General features: G+C 34.5%; 1 protein-coding gene across 6 annotated transcripts; it reads right to left on the bottom strand.

Moving 5' to 3' along the window:
- Positions 1-692: 692 nt before the first annotated feature.
- DRAM2 (DNA damage regulated autophagy modulator 2) lies at positions 693-14,425 on the bottom strand. Of its 6 annotated transcripts, none has more exons than XM_023535859.1 (8): positions 14,307-14,425; positions 13,126-13,270; positions 9,720-9,787; positions 8,280-8,419; positions 3,524-3,701; positions 2,925-3,007; positions 1,866-1,958; positions 693-1,331 (listed from the first exon to the last, which is right to left on the bottom strand). In XM_023535859.1, exons 2-8 carry the CDS (start codon positions 13,254-13,256, stop codon positions 1,224-1,226), a joined length of 801 nt encoding a protein of 266 aa, XP_023391627.1. In that variant the 5' UTR covers positions 13,257-13,270; positions 14,307-14,425; the 3' UTR covers positions 693-1,223. The 6 variants fall into 6 exon arrangements, with proteins under 6 accessions (XP_023391627.1, XP_011365677.1, XP_023391629.1 ...); XM_011367375.2 differs by having other exon boundaries at positions 13,126-13,267; positions 14,307-14,423; XM_023535861.1 differs by lacking the exon at positions 9,720-9,787.
- Positions 14,426-17,223: the final 2,798 nt, after the last annotated feature.

The following is a 17,223-nucleotide window of genomic DNA, read 5'->3' as shown; positions in this document are numbered from 1 at the left end:
CTTCTGGCTGTAGAACTATTTCTTAAAAAGATAAACCTTGTTAAATTTCTTCGAGAATTTTTTTGCAAGCCAGTTTGTCAGTGGGCACCTTCCAGGTGAGCGTTTTCTTTTTTTATCTGGGGTCTGCAAACCATTCTTTTTCGGTACAAGAAGGAATCCAAGTAGAAGCTGTCCAATCACTTGCACGACCAGTGGAAGAGAGAAATTGTTTGGGTGGATGTACATATCACAATTATTCTGTACCTAGTTTTTTTGGATTGCTAATTTTGTCCTTTAGAATTTGGGTTCTACAAAGAACACACCCCATTAAAAAGGCTCAATATTTGCTCAAGGCTAGTTTTATAAAAGTATAATTTGCTATAAAGAAAAATCTAAAAAGCTCTTGACTGCAGTTTAGGGTGACTTTTATATTAATCATATTCGCTGTTATTCACAGACTTCTTAGCCTTGTATATGAACACTTTGTTCATAACCTTTGTTTTATGTAAAATATAATCGGAGTAAATTTAACTATAGCTTCTTCTCTCATTTGTGATTAAAATCTCATACCAGAGACTAAGCTTCATGAAATTATTGCAAGCATGTGTGACAGACCAGTTAGTCAGCATAACACCTGGCCTTGTGGCAGGAATCAAATTAATACCTATGCACATTTTTGTGCAAAACTTAAGCGATGACAGGGCTCACATCGATTCAGGCCTGCTTCTCTTTATAGGTGGATTCCGGAAGAAAAACAATTTATAAAGACTGTAAGAAACGTATTAATATGGGAAAACTATTATTACTTCAAAACCGAATTTGAAGAAGCTGCTGAACAATGCTGATTATTCGGTGTCCTGGAAAATGTCTCTCATGAAAGTGCTTAAACAAATGTTTTACAATGATTTCTAAAACACAAACATTGAGTTTTGCAGACTGCTTGGTGTACTTCTGGTGGTTCTCTTAAATAAAGTAGAAAAAAAATCTACAGCGCCATAGTCCTTTGGTTTTATTTTCTGGGATAAAAAGAAGTATAGGCATAATGGTTTTGCATGGTCCTCTTGAAGATATCCTTTAAAATAACTTATCAAATGGCTTAATTCATGTCTACTGATTATCGGTATCCATCAATGTCACTGTCAGCCTTGATTAACTGGTTAAAAATTTCGGAGAATAAGTAACTTTTATGAATATTTTCCCAATCCCTGAGACAAATAATCATCACAGAAATATTTATCCTTTCATCATAAATCTCTGGTAAGTAGCCGTGTTCGTTCATTGTTAATAGGGCAAGGAGAAGTGTCATAGAGGGTTAATCCGTGTAAATTGGTTTCCACCCGTAAAGAAATTTTCTGGAACAGAAAAAAAAATTATATATAGAAGTTTGCTCCTTAGAGACAGATTACATCTTCAATTCTTCAGTATGTTCTGAGGAACATATTTTGGGATTAGGAATATAAATCAATTCTATTGAGTAGCAAGAGTGAGACAGTTTCTGTTGTACTGCCAAAGGTATCCTCTGTGTACCCACAGATCTGGGAAACCAAGCTTCTCCACTCAGCAGTTCCTTGTTTTTCTTTCATTTCTATGAAAAATCAGTAAAACTAAATGTTGAGGATGGCCTATGTATGTGTAGGCAGACTTGATGAAAATTCTGTAAAAGAATTTTTGCATATCTGATTGTTTTACAACCCCGTTCGAGGCTGAATCTTGCTAGCAATACACTACTTCTGCAAAAACAAAAACAATTAATCTGAGATTTTTCTCTTCTGTATCACTGTTTATGAAGTTAACTTTAGAAAAGGCTGGAGACTTGCCTATAGAAAGTTCTCATTTTCCACCTGAAGCAAGTTTGACCACACGTGTCTAATTCTATGTTTTCTTACCTGAAAATCACGGATATAAGTCAGGAAAAAGCCAAAGAAGGAAAATGACATAGACCATTCTGCTGCAGTAGTGATCATGTGAAGCACATAACCCTTGAGTGACAATGGAAAAAAAGAATAGTTCTGTGAAATTTTATTCAAATGATTTGTAACTGCTCTCAAATAAAAAGCCCATAACACTTATAAACTCATCTGCCTTCTGAAAATAAACCTTCGATTTACTGAACATATCTAGAGAATTCAGGGCAGCTACTAGGAAAGTCCTCCTAAAAAAAAAAAGCTATCGTAGTTTCATCTAGCGCAAATCAAAGTTCTATTCGAACAGCTAAGATAGAACTTCTACTCTACAATCAAGAAGTTGCTGCCTTTCCCAAAGCCGTAAGATTCATTAAATGCCACTAAAAAAAGTTTAAGTAAACAATGCACATGATGAACTTAGTGCTAATTTTAGAGCATTAAATAATATATTAATTATAATTTAGAGACTCTAGTAAATTATTTCATTCACTCATTCTAACAAACATGTCCTATCTAGGGCTGATTCTTTAAAGATACTTTAAATTAAAATGCCATTGAGTGTTTTGTGAAAACAAATGAATTCATTTAATTTTCTACTTAAGATATGTCCCTCCTCTTTTTTCCTTAGGATCAAATTGCCATTCAGATATGCACTACACTGAATCCAAATGTACAGTTCATAATAATAAACTTCCAGATAACAGGAAGACATTTTTTTTCAATTCAGATAAGAAGAATTCTAATAATAAAAGATCTCAGTTTAGTCTATTGTATACTTTATTCACATTGAGAGGAGTCAACTTCTGAGAAAACTCCGCCATCTCAATTCTCTTCATGTCTTAAAAATGGCCACAGACCACAGGTGACAGAATATGGATTGTTCGATACAAACTCTATCCTATACAGAAAATAATCCTAATACATAACTGATTATTCTACCTAAAGAGTTTCACTGTTAGTGATGAAATTAAAATTAATCAAAATTAACTAAAATTCTCATCTTTAATATAAAATTAGGTTTTATAGACTCTATGTTCTTACTTTGTCCTTGGGGTTCCAATGGAGTTTCTGTACTATATCAGTGCCAAAACTGCCACTGTACAAAAGTGATGAGCAAGTCAGCACTACAAAAAAAAAAGTCAGTCAAGGAAGAAACTCGGAGACCTGTAAGTTTAATTGGATTCAAAAATCACTTTAAAGGTCCAAAAAGATTGCTCATACATTTGTTTCCAAAGCCCAAACCCATTTTCTTAAAGACTAACATGTTACATGGCAGAAGGAAAAATTTAAATGTGCCCAGAGGATTACTACAAAAGGATTCATACAGCCAATCCCTCTTCGTTCGGTAATTCAGCAGCCCTATCACAAGCTTCTGCTACATAATTGTTCCCAGGGAGGGCATTAACTCATCTTTCATATATTTGAAGTATGATTAGGCTAAATATTCTTTGTTCCTAGCTCAGGTACTGAGGTCCTCTGTAAAATTTGAATTTCATGTTTCAAATCCTTTAATTTAGGGTTACTAACCTGAGGATCTCACAGTCCACAAGAGGCCTGCTTATAATATTCCAACAGTGTTCACTTAAATCTTATTATTCAATTCCCTTCCAAGTGTAGCCACACTTTACAGCAAAGGATACTGCTAAATGCACTTACTCCACACCAGATAACCACCAGTAGTCTGATCCAGAAGACTTGTTTGCCATGAATTTTGGGCTGCATTTGGTAGGAAAGGATGGTCTGGACAAACATGTATAATGAGCCCATACCAAAGGTGAGCACAGCTCCACATACGTGTACAACAAAAAAGGTTGTTTTCTGAGAAGCAGAAAGAAGAAATAAGAAAATAAAAGAGACTCAAAACACATTGCCAACACACTATTTAAAAGCACAGCCTGTGATTTCAATAAGCTATGCTCTCTGTGGGAAAGCTCTGCAGATTCTACAAATTCCTTCCTGAAGTAATTTTCTCTCAGAGCACTCAGCACAAACCTGAGGGTTACAGCAGTACAAATCATTTCATAAGGAACTATTAAAAACATGATAGTAATTATTTATTTACTCATTAATATGTTTGTTTATTTGGGTGCTTCTTATATGTTCTAAATACTCAGATATGTTAGTGAACAAAACGGACAAAAATCTGGCCCTCGGAATTTACATTCAAGTGAAGAAGTGTAAACAATAAATAATAAACTTTAGAAATAAGTAAATTCCATAGTATGTTAGATGGTGATAAGGGTTATAGAAAAAGAATACTTCAAGGTAAAGAGGATTAGGATGGCTGGGAACACTGGGGGTAGGGAATTTCGATTTAAACCTAATTTAAAACTAAATGCAGTTAAAAGGCTCAAGAAATGAAAACATCCCCCTTTGGCTCTAATTTGATTGGTTTTGATAAATTATACAACAAGGGATCATCATAAATTCTTATTTTTTTCTCCTTTACCTTATCAGCATCCATTTGCATTTCACTTTTTACTATACGTACCTGTTACTTTAAAAGTGACAACAGTGGCTGTCTAAAAATTCTACAATCGAAGGTTTTTGTGTGAACCACTCTATTTTTCTAAACTGATGTCTGTATTTCATCTGGTTGAGAAGGTATACAATGTGCACTCAGCACAGAGGGTCTGACTAACAAGAGATGTTAGGGCTTGGTTCTCTCAATTTACAATCAACTGTGCTAATTCACAAATATAGAGTCCAAATTACTTAGATGAAGGTGCAGGAAGTTTCTAGTATAAAGAAGAAAAAGGTAATAATTTATTTGCCAAAGGCACTGGTTTCCTTTTGGAGAGAAAAAGGGCTACTTTGATATAATTTGGGGTATTAAAACTGGCAATAAGTTATGAGCACTGGGCAGGTAAAAAAGTTCATTGTTTTTATCTTGTATAACAAGGGAGAAAAAACCATTCGGCACCCATGAAACATTAATATAAAATGGTATTATTTTCCTGGCTCATAATTATGTGAATTTATCTCTATATATGGATAAAGGCTGGAAATATAAGCAAGAAAGAAATTAATTACTTTAGGGCTAAGACCAGGAATATGAGTAAATTTTCCCCCTTAGAAGTATTCATGCATATATCGATGAAGTTAAATACAGATATAGCATGATCAATGCCAACTTGTACTGTGTGTTGATATACAGTTATATAAACACAATCCTGTGAACTAAAAAGCAAAAATAAAGAATGGAGAGCATTTACTACCATATTTTTCTAATTAAAATAGAGGTAAATAAAACTGGTTTCAATTGGCAGTATTTCTGCTTAATATATCCATTTTTGTCATTTTAGAGACTAGGGAAACAACAAAAGATCTTGAAATGGGCAAGAAATTATCCTTCGAATGGAATGCTAGAGCCTCTGGAACTGGTTCTATAGGAATGTAAGTTTTCTTTGGCTTTGATTAAGTTATTGTACAGAGAAAACTTCTGTTAATGATAGAAGTTAAGGATAGAGACAGAACTTTTAAAAAACTGATAGTAATGCAAATAATCCATATCCATTAGAAATGAAACTGTGCTGTTGAGTGAATAATGATCAGTTTTGCTAGTTTTGCGTTTATTTGTAAATTCATTTTAGCATTCCTTATCTGACCATAAACATGTTACTTTGACTTCTCTTTTGAACTGGTTTGTAATATGTAGCTATTTCTCTCATTAATAAATAAGTTAAATAAAATCCTGGATACATATAGGATTATCCTCTTTAAAAATATATTCTTTAAGACAAAAATTTATCCTTGACAAAGACAAACAAGAAATTATAGAGATATGTGTGGTCAGGAGCAAATGTTTTATATAGAATGTATAAATTACACGAGTGGTCTGTAATCTTTACCTAAAAGTAGTTAGTGAAATTTAGAAACTAATCTTCTGCTTACTTATCCTTATCCCTTCCAAAGTCTCCTTGAGGATAAATTTTCTAATAAGGGAGAATGCCATGTGACAGCACAGGCATAAATTATAGTTATGCTGCCAAAACCCAACCAATAGCAAGACTTACTAGCTACCATCAGAAGCTGGGAGAGAGGTATGAACAGATTCCCCGAAAGAACCATCTCTACCCACACTTTGATTTCAGACTTCTGGCCTCAAGAACTCTGAAAGAAAAAATTTCTGTTATTTTAAGTCACCCAGGCTGTGGTGTTTAGTTATGATAGCCCTAGGAAATTAACATAGATTTCTGAGATTTCTGCCTACGTATCACTTCTGTTTTCCTGAGGATAAATTTTCTAGAAAGAGAAAAAATTCCTCTAAGTAGACAGTGAGGACACTTACCATGTATTTGTTTTACTGAATATTATTACGTATACTTGTTTTCAAAGAAATTTTGTATTTTTTAAGTCAGATTTTTTTCAAATACCATATTATAGGTATTTTGAAATGAGGTCTTTTTAAAATTATGAGGTCTTTTTAAATACAGACCTCAGTGATAGGAAGAGAATTTTTTATCCTCCCTGCCTAGTCCCTTTGGCCTCTCTCGAATTACTATTTAATGAGAGCATGTTTGTGCTAAATGCTGTAGGTGCTGAATATGCTGGTGAACAAATCATACAATGGTGAACAAAATCGCTGTGTTTATAATTAATGAACGAATATTTCAACTAACAATTTTAAAAACATAGCTATAAAATTAGACTATAATAGGTACTATAAAGGATTAGTTTCCAGAGATTAGAGAACTCAAAGAAAAAAAAACTTGAAATATATAGGAGCAAGTCTATCAACAGAAAAGACTTCCCTGAGGAAGTACAGTGTGCACTGAGATCTGAAAGAAGCCTAGGCTTGGGGTTGTAGAACATCCAAGAGAAGAAACAACATAAGAAATGGAGTTGAGTAAACCTGTCTTATTTAAGGGACAAAGAAAGGCCAGTATTAAGTATAGCTGAGACATTAGGAAGGGAAATGATGCAGAAGCAGGATGGAGAGGTAGACAGTGCCCAGATCAGAGAAGACCTCTGAGTTAATTAAGCAGTTGGGCAGTTGTTCAATTACTTCTTCTTTCTCTATTATATCTCTTTCCATGCAACTTTGGGCCTACAGAGCTTTCTCCAGGAAGACAGGGCAACAGAGGAAGATGTATATATATTTCCAAAAGATTACTTTGGCTGTAATATTAAATTAAAGGGACATAAGAGTGAATGCAGAGAAACTCGTAAGGAGGCTACGGCAGGAGTCCAGATGAGAGACGATGGAATCTAAACAGGTTGAGAAGGAGACTGGAGGGAGAGAAGTGCAGATGGAAATGGAGAGAAGCAAACACTTTCAAGAAACACTTATGCATGGCACCAACAAGTCCTTCCTTTAAAACACAGAGCTAGCTTCTCTTCTAAGTCAGGCTCTGTAATCATAAACCCGCTTAATTAACTCAAAGGTCTTGTATGATCGAGCTGCTGTCCACCTCTCCAGCCTCATTCTGCATCTTCCCTCTTCTTTTCCAAAACACTGGATAGGTGGATGTAAGAAATAAACTTCCACTGTGTAAAGACACTGAAATTTTGGGCTTTGGTACAGCAGCAAGCACTACATTAATATCCCCTTGGATTATAGTTACAGAGATTACCAGTGTTAAGCATTCCTAAAAACTGAAAAGTAGGGAAGACTAATCAGAATGTTTATAGGAATAGAGAACTTTGAATAAGAAAGAGACAGAATATGCCTTTATATGTATATTCGGATGATGAATGCGTGTTTTTATGTCTGAATAATTATCAGGTGTTTTAACAGACTATCAAATGTCTAACTGTAAACTTGAAAGACTGCAGAGAGGTTAATCCAAAAGCACCACAGACACAGGATGCAACCATTATCATCAGAGATTTACCGGAAAGAACATCAATAGAAAGGAATGTGGAGAGTTTGGAAATATTTGGTGAAGGCTGACTGCTACTTTAACATTAAGAATTCCCTGAGAAAAAGCCGAAGAGCTACAGATTCTCCCTTTACCTCCTCATATAAGAGCTGGGTGCCTATGAACATGGGCAATCAATGGGACCATTTGAACAAGACTATAAAACAAGGAAATGAGTGTAAATTGTCAAGCATGTATTGTTTTAAAGTTTAAATCTGTGTCACTTATAATTTATATCAATTCTCTCTGGTCTTGGAGTAATCTCCAACTAAGTAGTAATAAAGAGTCTAATAGAGTCCTATGGATCCTTAAAAAGTCAGAACAATTTATATCTGTTCAAAAGATTACTGAGAATGAAATTTTCTAATTGTGAATATCGCTATTTTTAAAAGGGTCAGCTGTCAAAGCAGTGTATTCTATTTTGTTAAGGCAAAGAAACAATAGGGCATATAACTGAATGTTTCAGGTTTCCTTTATAACATGTATATTTACGTACTTCAGGAAGATATCTATGCTGGGTTAAAACACAAACCTGGAAGTTTGCCACAAGAGAAAGTCCTAAACAACTCAGCAATCCAAGTACAAGGCCAGCCTTGTTTAATCTGATGATACAATTCCTTTCAGGATTCAGAGCATGAACTTGCTTATAACGAACATAAATGGTAGCAACGCCTGAGAAGAGATAATCCAAAAAACAAGTAATAAATAACCAAGGATTAAAGTTGCCAAAAAAGAGCTCACAAAGGTCGCTGCTATCCAAAAACATAGATTTTCCTTTTAAAGTTAATCGGAGAGAAGAAAAAAGCCAAACAAACAAAAAAGCTGTAGATTTTAAAGAAATTGTAAGGTTGCATCATGGAACTACTGCTATTTGTGGGTGACTGAACAAGTCATTGGCTCCCATAGGCCTCATATTTACAAATATTTAGGATAAAATTTAAGAGAAAAGTTTGCTATTTTCTGAACATCAATCTTTCTGAAATCTCTAATAAGTGTTACATAAAACACAAAATATTATATCTAATTAGCATTAAAGTCTAAAGTAATTAGTTCTAGAATTTGGATAAAAAGGGCATAGGCAAAAAAACACCAAAAGATTACTTGCCTCAAAAAAAAAGAAAAAAAAAAAAAAAGGTTATGTCCCTCACTCTCATTCCATTTTATTTCAAATTACTACAACTTGGCTCAATCAGATACAGCAGTCAATTACACAGAAAAAAATAAAAACTTTACCATCCTTATTAGTCAACAAAGGCCAAACCAAACTTCCACTGTAAAAATATTGCCAAGGAACTCAGAAGTGTAGAGAACATAGCAGGGTTATGCTTTTGTAGAAATGTTTTTGGAAACCTTAGCCATAAGATGAACTTCTGTACAGAGAATCATTTACTTGACCTTATTTTTTGACTTCATATGGAAGAATGCAAATATTTAAAACAATCACAAGTGGTGAAAAAAATAATATTTTAAATAAACCATTAATAAAAATTTGGTTCAAAAATAAACAATTAATAGAAATACAAAATTCTATAGTAGAACTCTATTTCGTTGGTATTTGGAATATTGCTCAAAAATCGAAACATGATTCCACAGTTACTCTCAAACTTCTAAACTATTTATTCTAAAGGAATTTAGCTGGGGTTAGTTATGGTCACTGTGTTTATAGCTCTTTGGCCTCTACTGGTTGCTAAGAAATCCATTTCAGGCCTCAAGAAATATTTGGTTGTACTTTACAACTTGTATTTGAATGTGCAAATAGTCCTGTTCATTTGTTTCAAGATTTACTTCCATAATTTAGCATTTCAAGAAATTGTCTTTTAAAAGGAACATATCTGTGACCAAAAATTTAGTGATAACATTCCCTCAAGTACAGTAACTATAAAGTAAAACAAGTAACACAATAGTGTCTAAATTAAAAAAGGGCAATTTAGCTATTAATTTTGATCGTTAAAACTTCACTCTCATTACTTACATAAAACTGCGGCGAAATTTAACATTGCCCCAAACAAGCATTTTTCTGGAGCTACTGTACCAGTGTCACTGAAAGAAAAAAAAGAAGGTATGTGGATTTCTGACTCTAGATGTACACATACGTTTCTTCTACAGGATAAGAAATAACAGGGGTTACTTCAAATTCTTTATCTTTTTTTATAAATCTGTGAGTTCAACTCATAATTTTATAATGAAACATGACAATTTGAGCTCACGATATTTGTCTAGTTCACTCTTTTCTTACATCGCTTAAGATTCTCTCTTTTTTACATAATAGAAATCAATATAAATTGATTTTTTTTTTAAAGTTCCACTTGGCATGTTGAAGATGTGTTATTGTCAGTAGATGTGTTTATCTGTCTCCCTTGAATATTCGCTAAACATCACAGGTCCTTTCACAAGTGTCTTTTGTCATCTGTTGTTGACTTTGCCTATAATGCAATTAACACTAAATCATTTCCTGGTTAATTAAAAAAATATTTATTGAGCACCTACCATGTGCCAGACAGCATTTTAGGGACAGAAATACACAGTAAGTAAATGAGACAAAGAACTTGCCCTCCTGGAACTCCCATTCAAGACCAGTTTTGAGCCCCCTCCTCACTGTGGCTTTGGCCAATCCTCTAGCCGAATGTGACTCACACAACATTCTGTCCAGACGTCAACCAAAACCACTCACTGTGCCGTATGGCAATGCACCTGCTTCCATGCCTGCCTTTCAGGACACTGTGGAGGACAGACCCAGGTTGACAGCCCATCATTTACTAACTATGATACCTTGGGTACATTCTTTTATCTCCTTAAAACTGTTACCTATCTGCAAAACGGGGCTATTCATTCCTTCCCAGCCTCGTCGATCAACATGAGGAACTGAAACTGTGGTAATGCATGTCAAATGTCTAGCACAGCATCTGGCACACAGGGGACACCCATTAAGTGTTATGTTAGTTCCTTTCCCTTCCCTCAAACTATGGTAAAGGTTAAAAAGACAAAATCTTTGGCCTTGAATTGAAGTACTATAGGAAAGAGACAATAAGGATCTCGACTAAGCCAATGTAATGGGAATAAAACAGGAAGGTAAAGCCACATCTAGCAAGGAATCAGTAAGATTTGGGGAACATTTGGATTGGAGTTAGGAAAGGTAAAGTATCGGATATGAATTCTAAGGCCTGCTCCTTCCAACTTTAAAATGTATCTTCAGATACAAAAGATTTTGTCACTCTTGATCATCTTCAGGAAGTAAGGATTATGGTTTTTTTGTTTGTTTTTTTTCTTTTTCCTTTTCAGTTTTTGAGGATTATTTTTTTTTTTTTTTTTATTCGGGAAAAAACCATAATTTTAACAATTATATTCCAAATGATGCTCCTGTTTTGGATTACCCCAAAAGTAAACAAAAGCATGCATTTCCAAGATGGTTGGCTAAGTGGGCTCCTTTCCTGGCTCTAGAACAGACTGACATGAACTGGCCTCCAAGTGAAAACAGCCATGCCCATCACTTCATCAGCACATCCCTTCATCACACTATGGTGATCACACATCATAAAACAAAAGTCTGATCATGTAACTTCAAAATATATGTGCTTATTATATTATTATTGCATACATATTAAATATAAGTTTAAACATTTTGAGATTTAAAAAATATACATAGAAGTTCTAATAATTTCTTCTCATACTCCATTGGTTAGTCTCGTGTACCCTACCTGGGCATCCACTACTTGAACCAACTAAGCGAACACCTGAAGCCCACTTCAGTAGAATTGTCTTTGAAGTGAAATTTACTTTCAGTTAAACCTTCTAGTTAGGGTCTATGAACTGAAATAAACTTTGCAGACTACTTAGTTTAACTCAACTTTTCAGATGAAGGAAATGAGCCTAAGAAGTCGAAATAACTACTGTTGAGTTTAAATGTAATAGAATGTTGGGGAAAGATCTTTGGGTAATAATACTAAGTTCATTAACAGAAAAATAAAAAGGCAGAAGGGACAGAAAAGGAAGTGTCTAGGTGACTTTCTGTCAGAAAATCACATACAGTGCCATCAGAGAACTGAAACTGAAAAGAAACTCAAATAGCTTCTGAAATTATTTAAAGTTCTTCAGACAAGTTCTCGAAGGAGAAATAAAAACGTTGAAGGACTCTTGTGAATCTTATAGATGTATCTTCTCTTGAAGTTACTAAAGATTGAACTGGATCCTTATGCTACATGTTCCTCTAACAGAGTGGTAAACAGTGGTGATTATTTAACAAATTATTCTTAGAACTGAAACTTTAAATTTTAATGTATCTTTGGGTTTTGTGAATCTTCCCCAAGTGTACCCCATTTGTTGATATCCTTTCTGTCATACCAGTATGGAAACAACAAATGTAATGGGAATGCCCTGATCTCTTTTTGACATTAAAAAAATAACAAATTTAGCCTTTTGATTTATCATCCTTTAAATGTTTACCATTTTCTGTTAGAAAGGTTGTTTTTCAGAAAGTAAACGATTAAATAAATGAAACAAGAAAACAAGCCAAACTCTGGAAGGAAAGCCACTAAACCATTAATCATCTCTGGGGGTGCAGGGGTAGGAACTGGAAGGGGTAGTTAGAAGAGATGTCCATTTTCTATTTTTATAATCACTCTAGTATTATTTAAAATATTATAATAAGCACATATTACCTTCATAATTGGAAAAAAGGAGGGTGACATAGAACATGCAACTGAGTACCCATATTTACATCATTAGTAATTTTGAAATTTCAAAAATGTTACCAATAAATTTTGATACTTAGTGTGTCAGAAAGACATAGGCAACATGTCATAATGAGTAAGAAGAGCATAGCCTCTAGAATCAAATTTCCCAGTCGAATTGAAACTTAGTTCCATCACTTACTGATTCATGTGCCTCTGGACAAATAACCTCCCTAGACCTCATTTCCTCCCCTCTCTAACCGGGGTTAGTAGTTCCTGCCTCAAAGGGTGGCTGTAAGGATTCAATTATTTAAGATCTGAAGGATGCTTAGAACATTACCTTGTATACAATAAGTAGATCAATAAATATTTGTCATTACCGTTATCTTTTAATATTAGTGTTTACAGCATTTTTTTATGGGGAGAAAAACTCCAATTCTATTTTCTGAGATAATTTCAAATATTAATTTGGAAGACAAGGCCCTAAAGTGTCACAATTCACTAAGCAATTCTGCAACTGAATCTTAGCCCTGTCTCCATGTTTCTCTATCACATAAAAAGAGCCAAATACAACTTCTTGATCATGTTCCTTTTATCGTTGTAATGCCAAACATAAAATTTGAATTTTAAAACGTTAACATTAAATCTTGCCCTCAATGTTAAAATATGAATGAGAGAGAAACATTCTCCTATAAAATATATTTCACTGACCTGATATAAGGCAAAGCAGGGTCAACATGGTGGAGGGTTATGGCGGTAATGTATGAAAATATGAAAGCAGCGGCGGTCCAAATTACAAGTGCTGAAGGAAGGAAACTGAGGCCTTGCTGAAACCACCACATCTCAAATAGGTCTTCTGAAGAAGAAAAATACAAATTAGAAGAGGTTTGCAAGTATTTCATCTATTCTACTTTAGCCACCAACTCTCCCAACCTTGGACTTATCACCCCAAGCTGCTCCCCTTCTGAAATCATACCCCACACCATCTCCCAACACCTGCCCTCCTCTGATTTCTCAGTAAATGAAACCAAGATTCACCCACTTGCCATATCCAGAAGCCTTTCTCTCCCATCTTTTTATACATAATGAAGTTCCAAGGACAATTTATTCTACCTCCTAATTCCCTTCAAATCTGCCCCTTCTCTCTCTCTTCACTGCCGTTACCCTACCTAAACCACCATCATTTCTTGGTCAGATTATAACCTACAAAGTGGTCCTCCTCTAGTCTGGACCACAACCAATCTAGACTCCACTCTGAAACCAGAGCGATCCTTCTAACTCTAAAATACCAATCTGACAACCTTATTCTTCTACAAAGAATTTTTCAGTGTCTCTCCTGTGTCCTTATAAACAGTCTTTCCTCCTTAACCTGGTCTGTAAATAGGTCTTTCTATTGTCAGAGCTCTATATACCTTTTATATTCATCTGTGGCCACTCTGCTCCTAATTCCTTGCTCTAGCTATCCTCATTTTCATCATGGCAAAAGGAAACATAGTGTTTTACTGTGTTAGCAACGTTACTAAGCTCTTTAAATACGTGATCACATTTACTCCTCACAACAGAATTATAGAGTTAAGAGAATTGCTCAAGGTCATAGAGAGGTCAAGATAGGATTCAAACTCAACAGTTCCATTCTAACACCAATCACTATGCTATTCTGCCACAGCAAACTTCTTTCAGATCTTCAAATGTGTCATGCTCTCCTGCGTGCCTTCAGTTCTTCCCGCACACTGTTCTGTCTGGACCACCGTGCTATCAGCCTTCCCTCCCCACTACCACCGGTTAACTCCCACCTATATTAAGTCCCAACTCTTCTAGCTTCAACTGAGTGTCTCTGCTTCATTACCGACAGCACCCTTTACTTCCCCACCAGGACACTCATCACACTTAACTGTTACTTGCTTGTTTGGTTTTATCTTCCTCCCTTAACTTTAAGTTCTGTGAGAGGAGGAACCAACTGTTTTGTTCACCATTATATTTCCAGCTCCTACAGGAGGGGGAAAAAAAAAGAGGGCCTAAATATACACATACCACACATCACTTTCTCCCTTACATTCCAGACTGAGGATATTGGTAAGTAACGATGAGTCAATAATGTGAATTAGAAAACATTAATGTGTCTTCATGCGTTTAATAAAAAAATATATATATATAGAAATACTTTCAAATTATAAGAAATTACTTATATTATGCATGTGAAAATAATCTCATGTTTGGAGGAGTATCTTCTCGTAGTTTGCTGGACTGAAATTTAGTATTTCCCATAAACTTTGTAAAAACTTGCAATTCTTATCTCCAATGTGCTCAGCTTCCTCATCTCAGACTGACCTTCCAAATAATAAAACCTCAGCTATTTTTGATTTGTCATTTACTCTGATCATCTGACTTATTGCTTAATATGTACATTCAAATCTTGCTAAGTTTCTTCTTCTTTGTCTCTAAAGCTACCATTATAGATTCAATTTGAGTAATTTCTTGTCTGAATTATCATAATCTCCCCTTTTTCTGTTCTTTTTTTCACCAGTCCTTAACACTCCATCAATTTTCTGCATCTATTTAGTTAATCATGACAATTGCTTGCTAAATTCCTATAGTGCTTTCCCCATTTTGGGGACAATAACTCTCAATTTCTACAAATTCTGAATTAACAGTACTTCTAAATTAACATTCCTATAACATTCTGCTCAAAAACTTTTTTAAAAAAATAAAACTGTATGAACTTTGAACAAGCTTCATTAATTTCTCTGAGTTTCCCCCTTTGAAAAATGGAAATAATATTTTTGGCAAAAACCGCATTGTCCAATACAGTAGCCACTATCCATAGGTGGCTATTTAAATTAAAATTTCAATATGGGTGGTGAACGCACCACACAATATATATGACTTAACTGTTGAATTGTACTCTTGAAACTTATTGGATTTCTTTAACTAATAGCACCATAGTAAGGAAAAAAAGAAAAAAGAAAACATTCAATTGACTAAACAAAATTTAAAATTTCAGTTCCTCAGTTGTACTAGCCACATTTTAAGTGCTCTAAAGCCACACATGTCTAGTGGCTGCCATTAAGGGCAGTGAAAATATAGAACATTTCCATTATTGTGGAAAAGTTCTATTGGACGGTATTATATAATTATTGCAAGAATTGTACTGACACAGCACAAGAAACTAACACATTGCTGATATATAATGAATAGTAGCTTTTAAATGTTAAAATGTCTAAAATAATACCCACTTCATAGGTTTATTCAAGAACTTAATGAGATAATATATGTAAGATGCTGTCATAGGCAGTCAATAAACATTTGTTCCTCTTTTAGAATGTGAAAGATGAATTACCTGTTTTAAAGTATTAGTCTTCAAATCTGTCCAAACCTGCACCTTTTTTGTAAATCCTGAAATCCATGGACATGCTTTTAAACATGTACAATTTCGAGTCGATGCACTGAGATTGTTCAAGGGCAGAACACTCTGCTATATTACAATAATGCATAATAATGCTATATTATGCATTATTACGAGGTTATTTTTCCTTAAAGAGTTGATACTTGTGTGTTTTATAATAATGTTGTACCAGCAGAAATTAAATACTTTAAATCTAAGATACCAATTTTCTCATCCTTTCTCATATAGGACACCTCTCACTGACCTCAAAAAAAGATCAAAGAAAAAACACTGAGTTTCCTCCTTTAGAAGGAAAGACATAAATGAGGAAAAAATAATAGCTTGTTATTAAGCAAGATAAAGCAATAACTAGTCCGAGTGATGCAATGGAAAGAACACAGTGGTGAGATTGGATTTATCTAAGTGCTAATCCCAGCTTTATCATGTCCCAACCTTATAACTTCAGGCAAGTAAGTTATCTTCTCTGAGTTACAGTATTCTCATTTGTAAGGTAGCCGTCTCAAAAGGTTGTTCCTTAGAGTAAAACAGAGTAAGCATAAATATAATAGTGATAGCTGATTTATCTATTTTGAACAACCATAACCAGCCACAGGGAGGGGGGAATGACAACACTTAATTCTTTGTATATATCAATCATCTTGGATTTGTGTCTCCTTAGGTTTTTGAGGGTTTAGCTATTTCAACAGACAATTTAGAGGGGAAGCAGGGCTTGAAACGGTTTACCAGTCTGCTAATGACAACTGAGAAATTTAAGTTCACCAACCAGGTGAGGAAGACTACTATTGCCCTTGTATTTCCACACTGGAAAACTGCAAGCATGGATGGCTAACTGCCAACCAAGCAAAATTAGAATTTTAGTGGTTAATACTTTAAGAAATCTTTCAAAATACTTGAAAATATGCAGGAATAACTACTTCACATAGCAGTAACAGTGTTTAACAAAATGTACTTGCATCTCTCACTCATCTCCTCTGCTCTCTTTGAAGATCCATAAATTGGAACTGCAGTTACAATTTTTAAGTTTCACAAATATTTAAATGCCACTGGTAATAAGTTGAATTCCTTATGATGTCTCCTATAAGTGCTGACTGCTAAGAAATGGTAAGAAAGAAAACTCTGGATATTCCAAGAGAAGAGAGAAAGCCCTAAGCTTCACTCAGAGGTACATAGGCCAAAAGCAAAGCATAATAGAAAAATCGTTATTTTTCTAAATTTTAACTTGGCTTTCTGATAAATGTAATATTCTTGTAATGGTTAAAGCCTAAAGAGTCTAGAAGATTAAGCGACTTTATAAATTGGATCGAATATCACAGAGTATTGGAGAGAATCTGATGATGCAGCTGCAGTTGGGTACTAATTTAATTTATAAATTAAAATTTGGGAAAACTGGAAAAATCATTTCTGTG

This window comes from Pteropus vampyrus, unplaced genomic scaffold (assembly GCF_000151845.1).
Source record: "Pteropus vampyrus isolate Shadow unplaced genomic scaffold, Pvam_2.0 Scaffold6, whole genome shotgun sequence".
NCBI classification, from domain to species: domain Eukaryota; kingdom Metazoa; phylum Chordata; class Mammalia; order Chiroptera; family Pteropodidae; genus Pteropus; species Pteropus vampyrus.
This window is presented reverse-complemented; position numbering and strand designations above follow the sequence as displayed.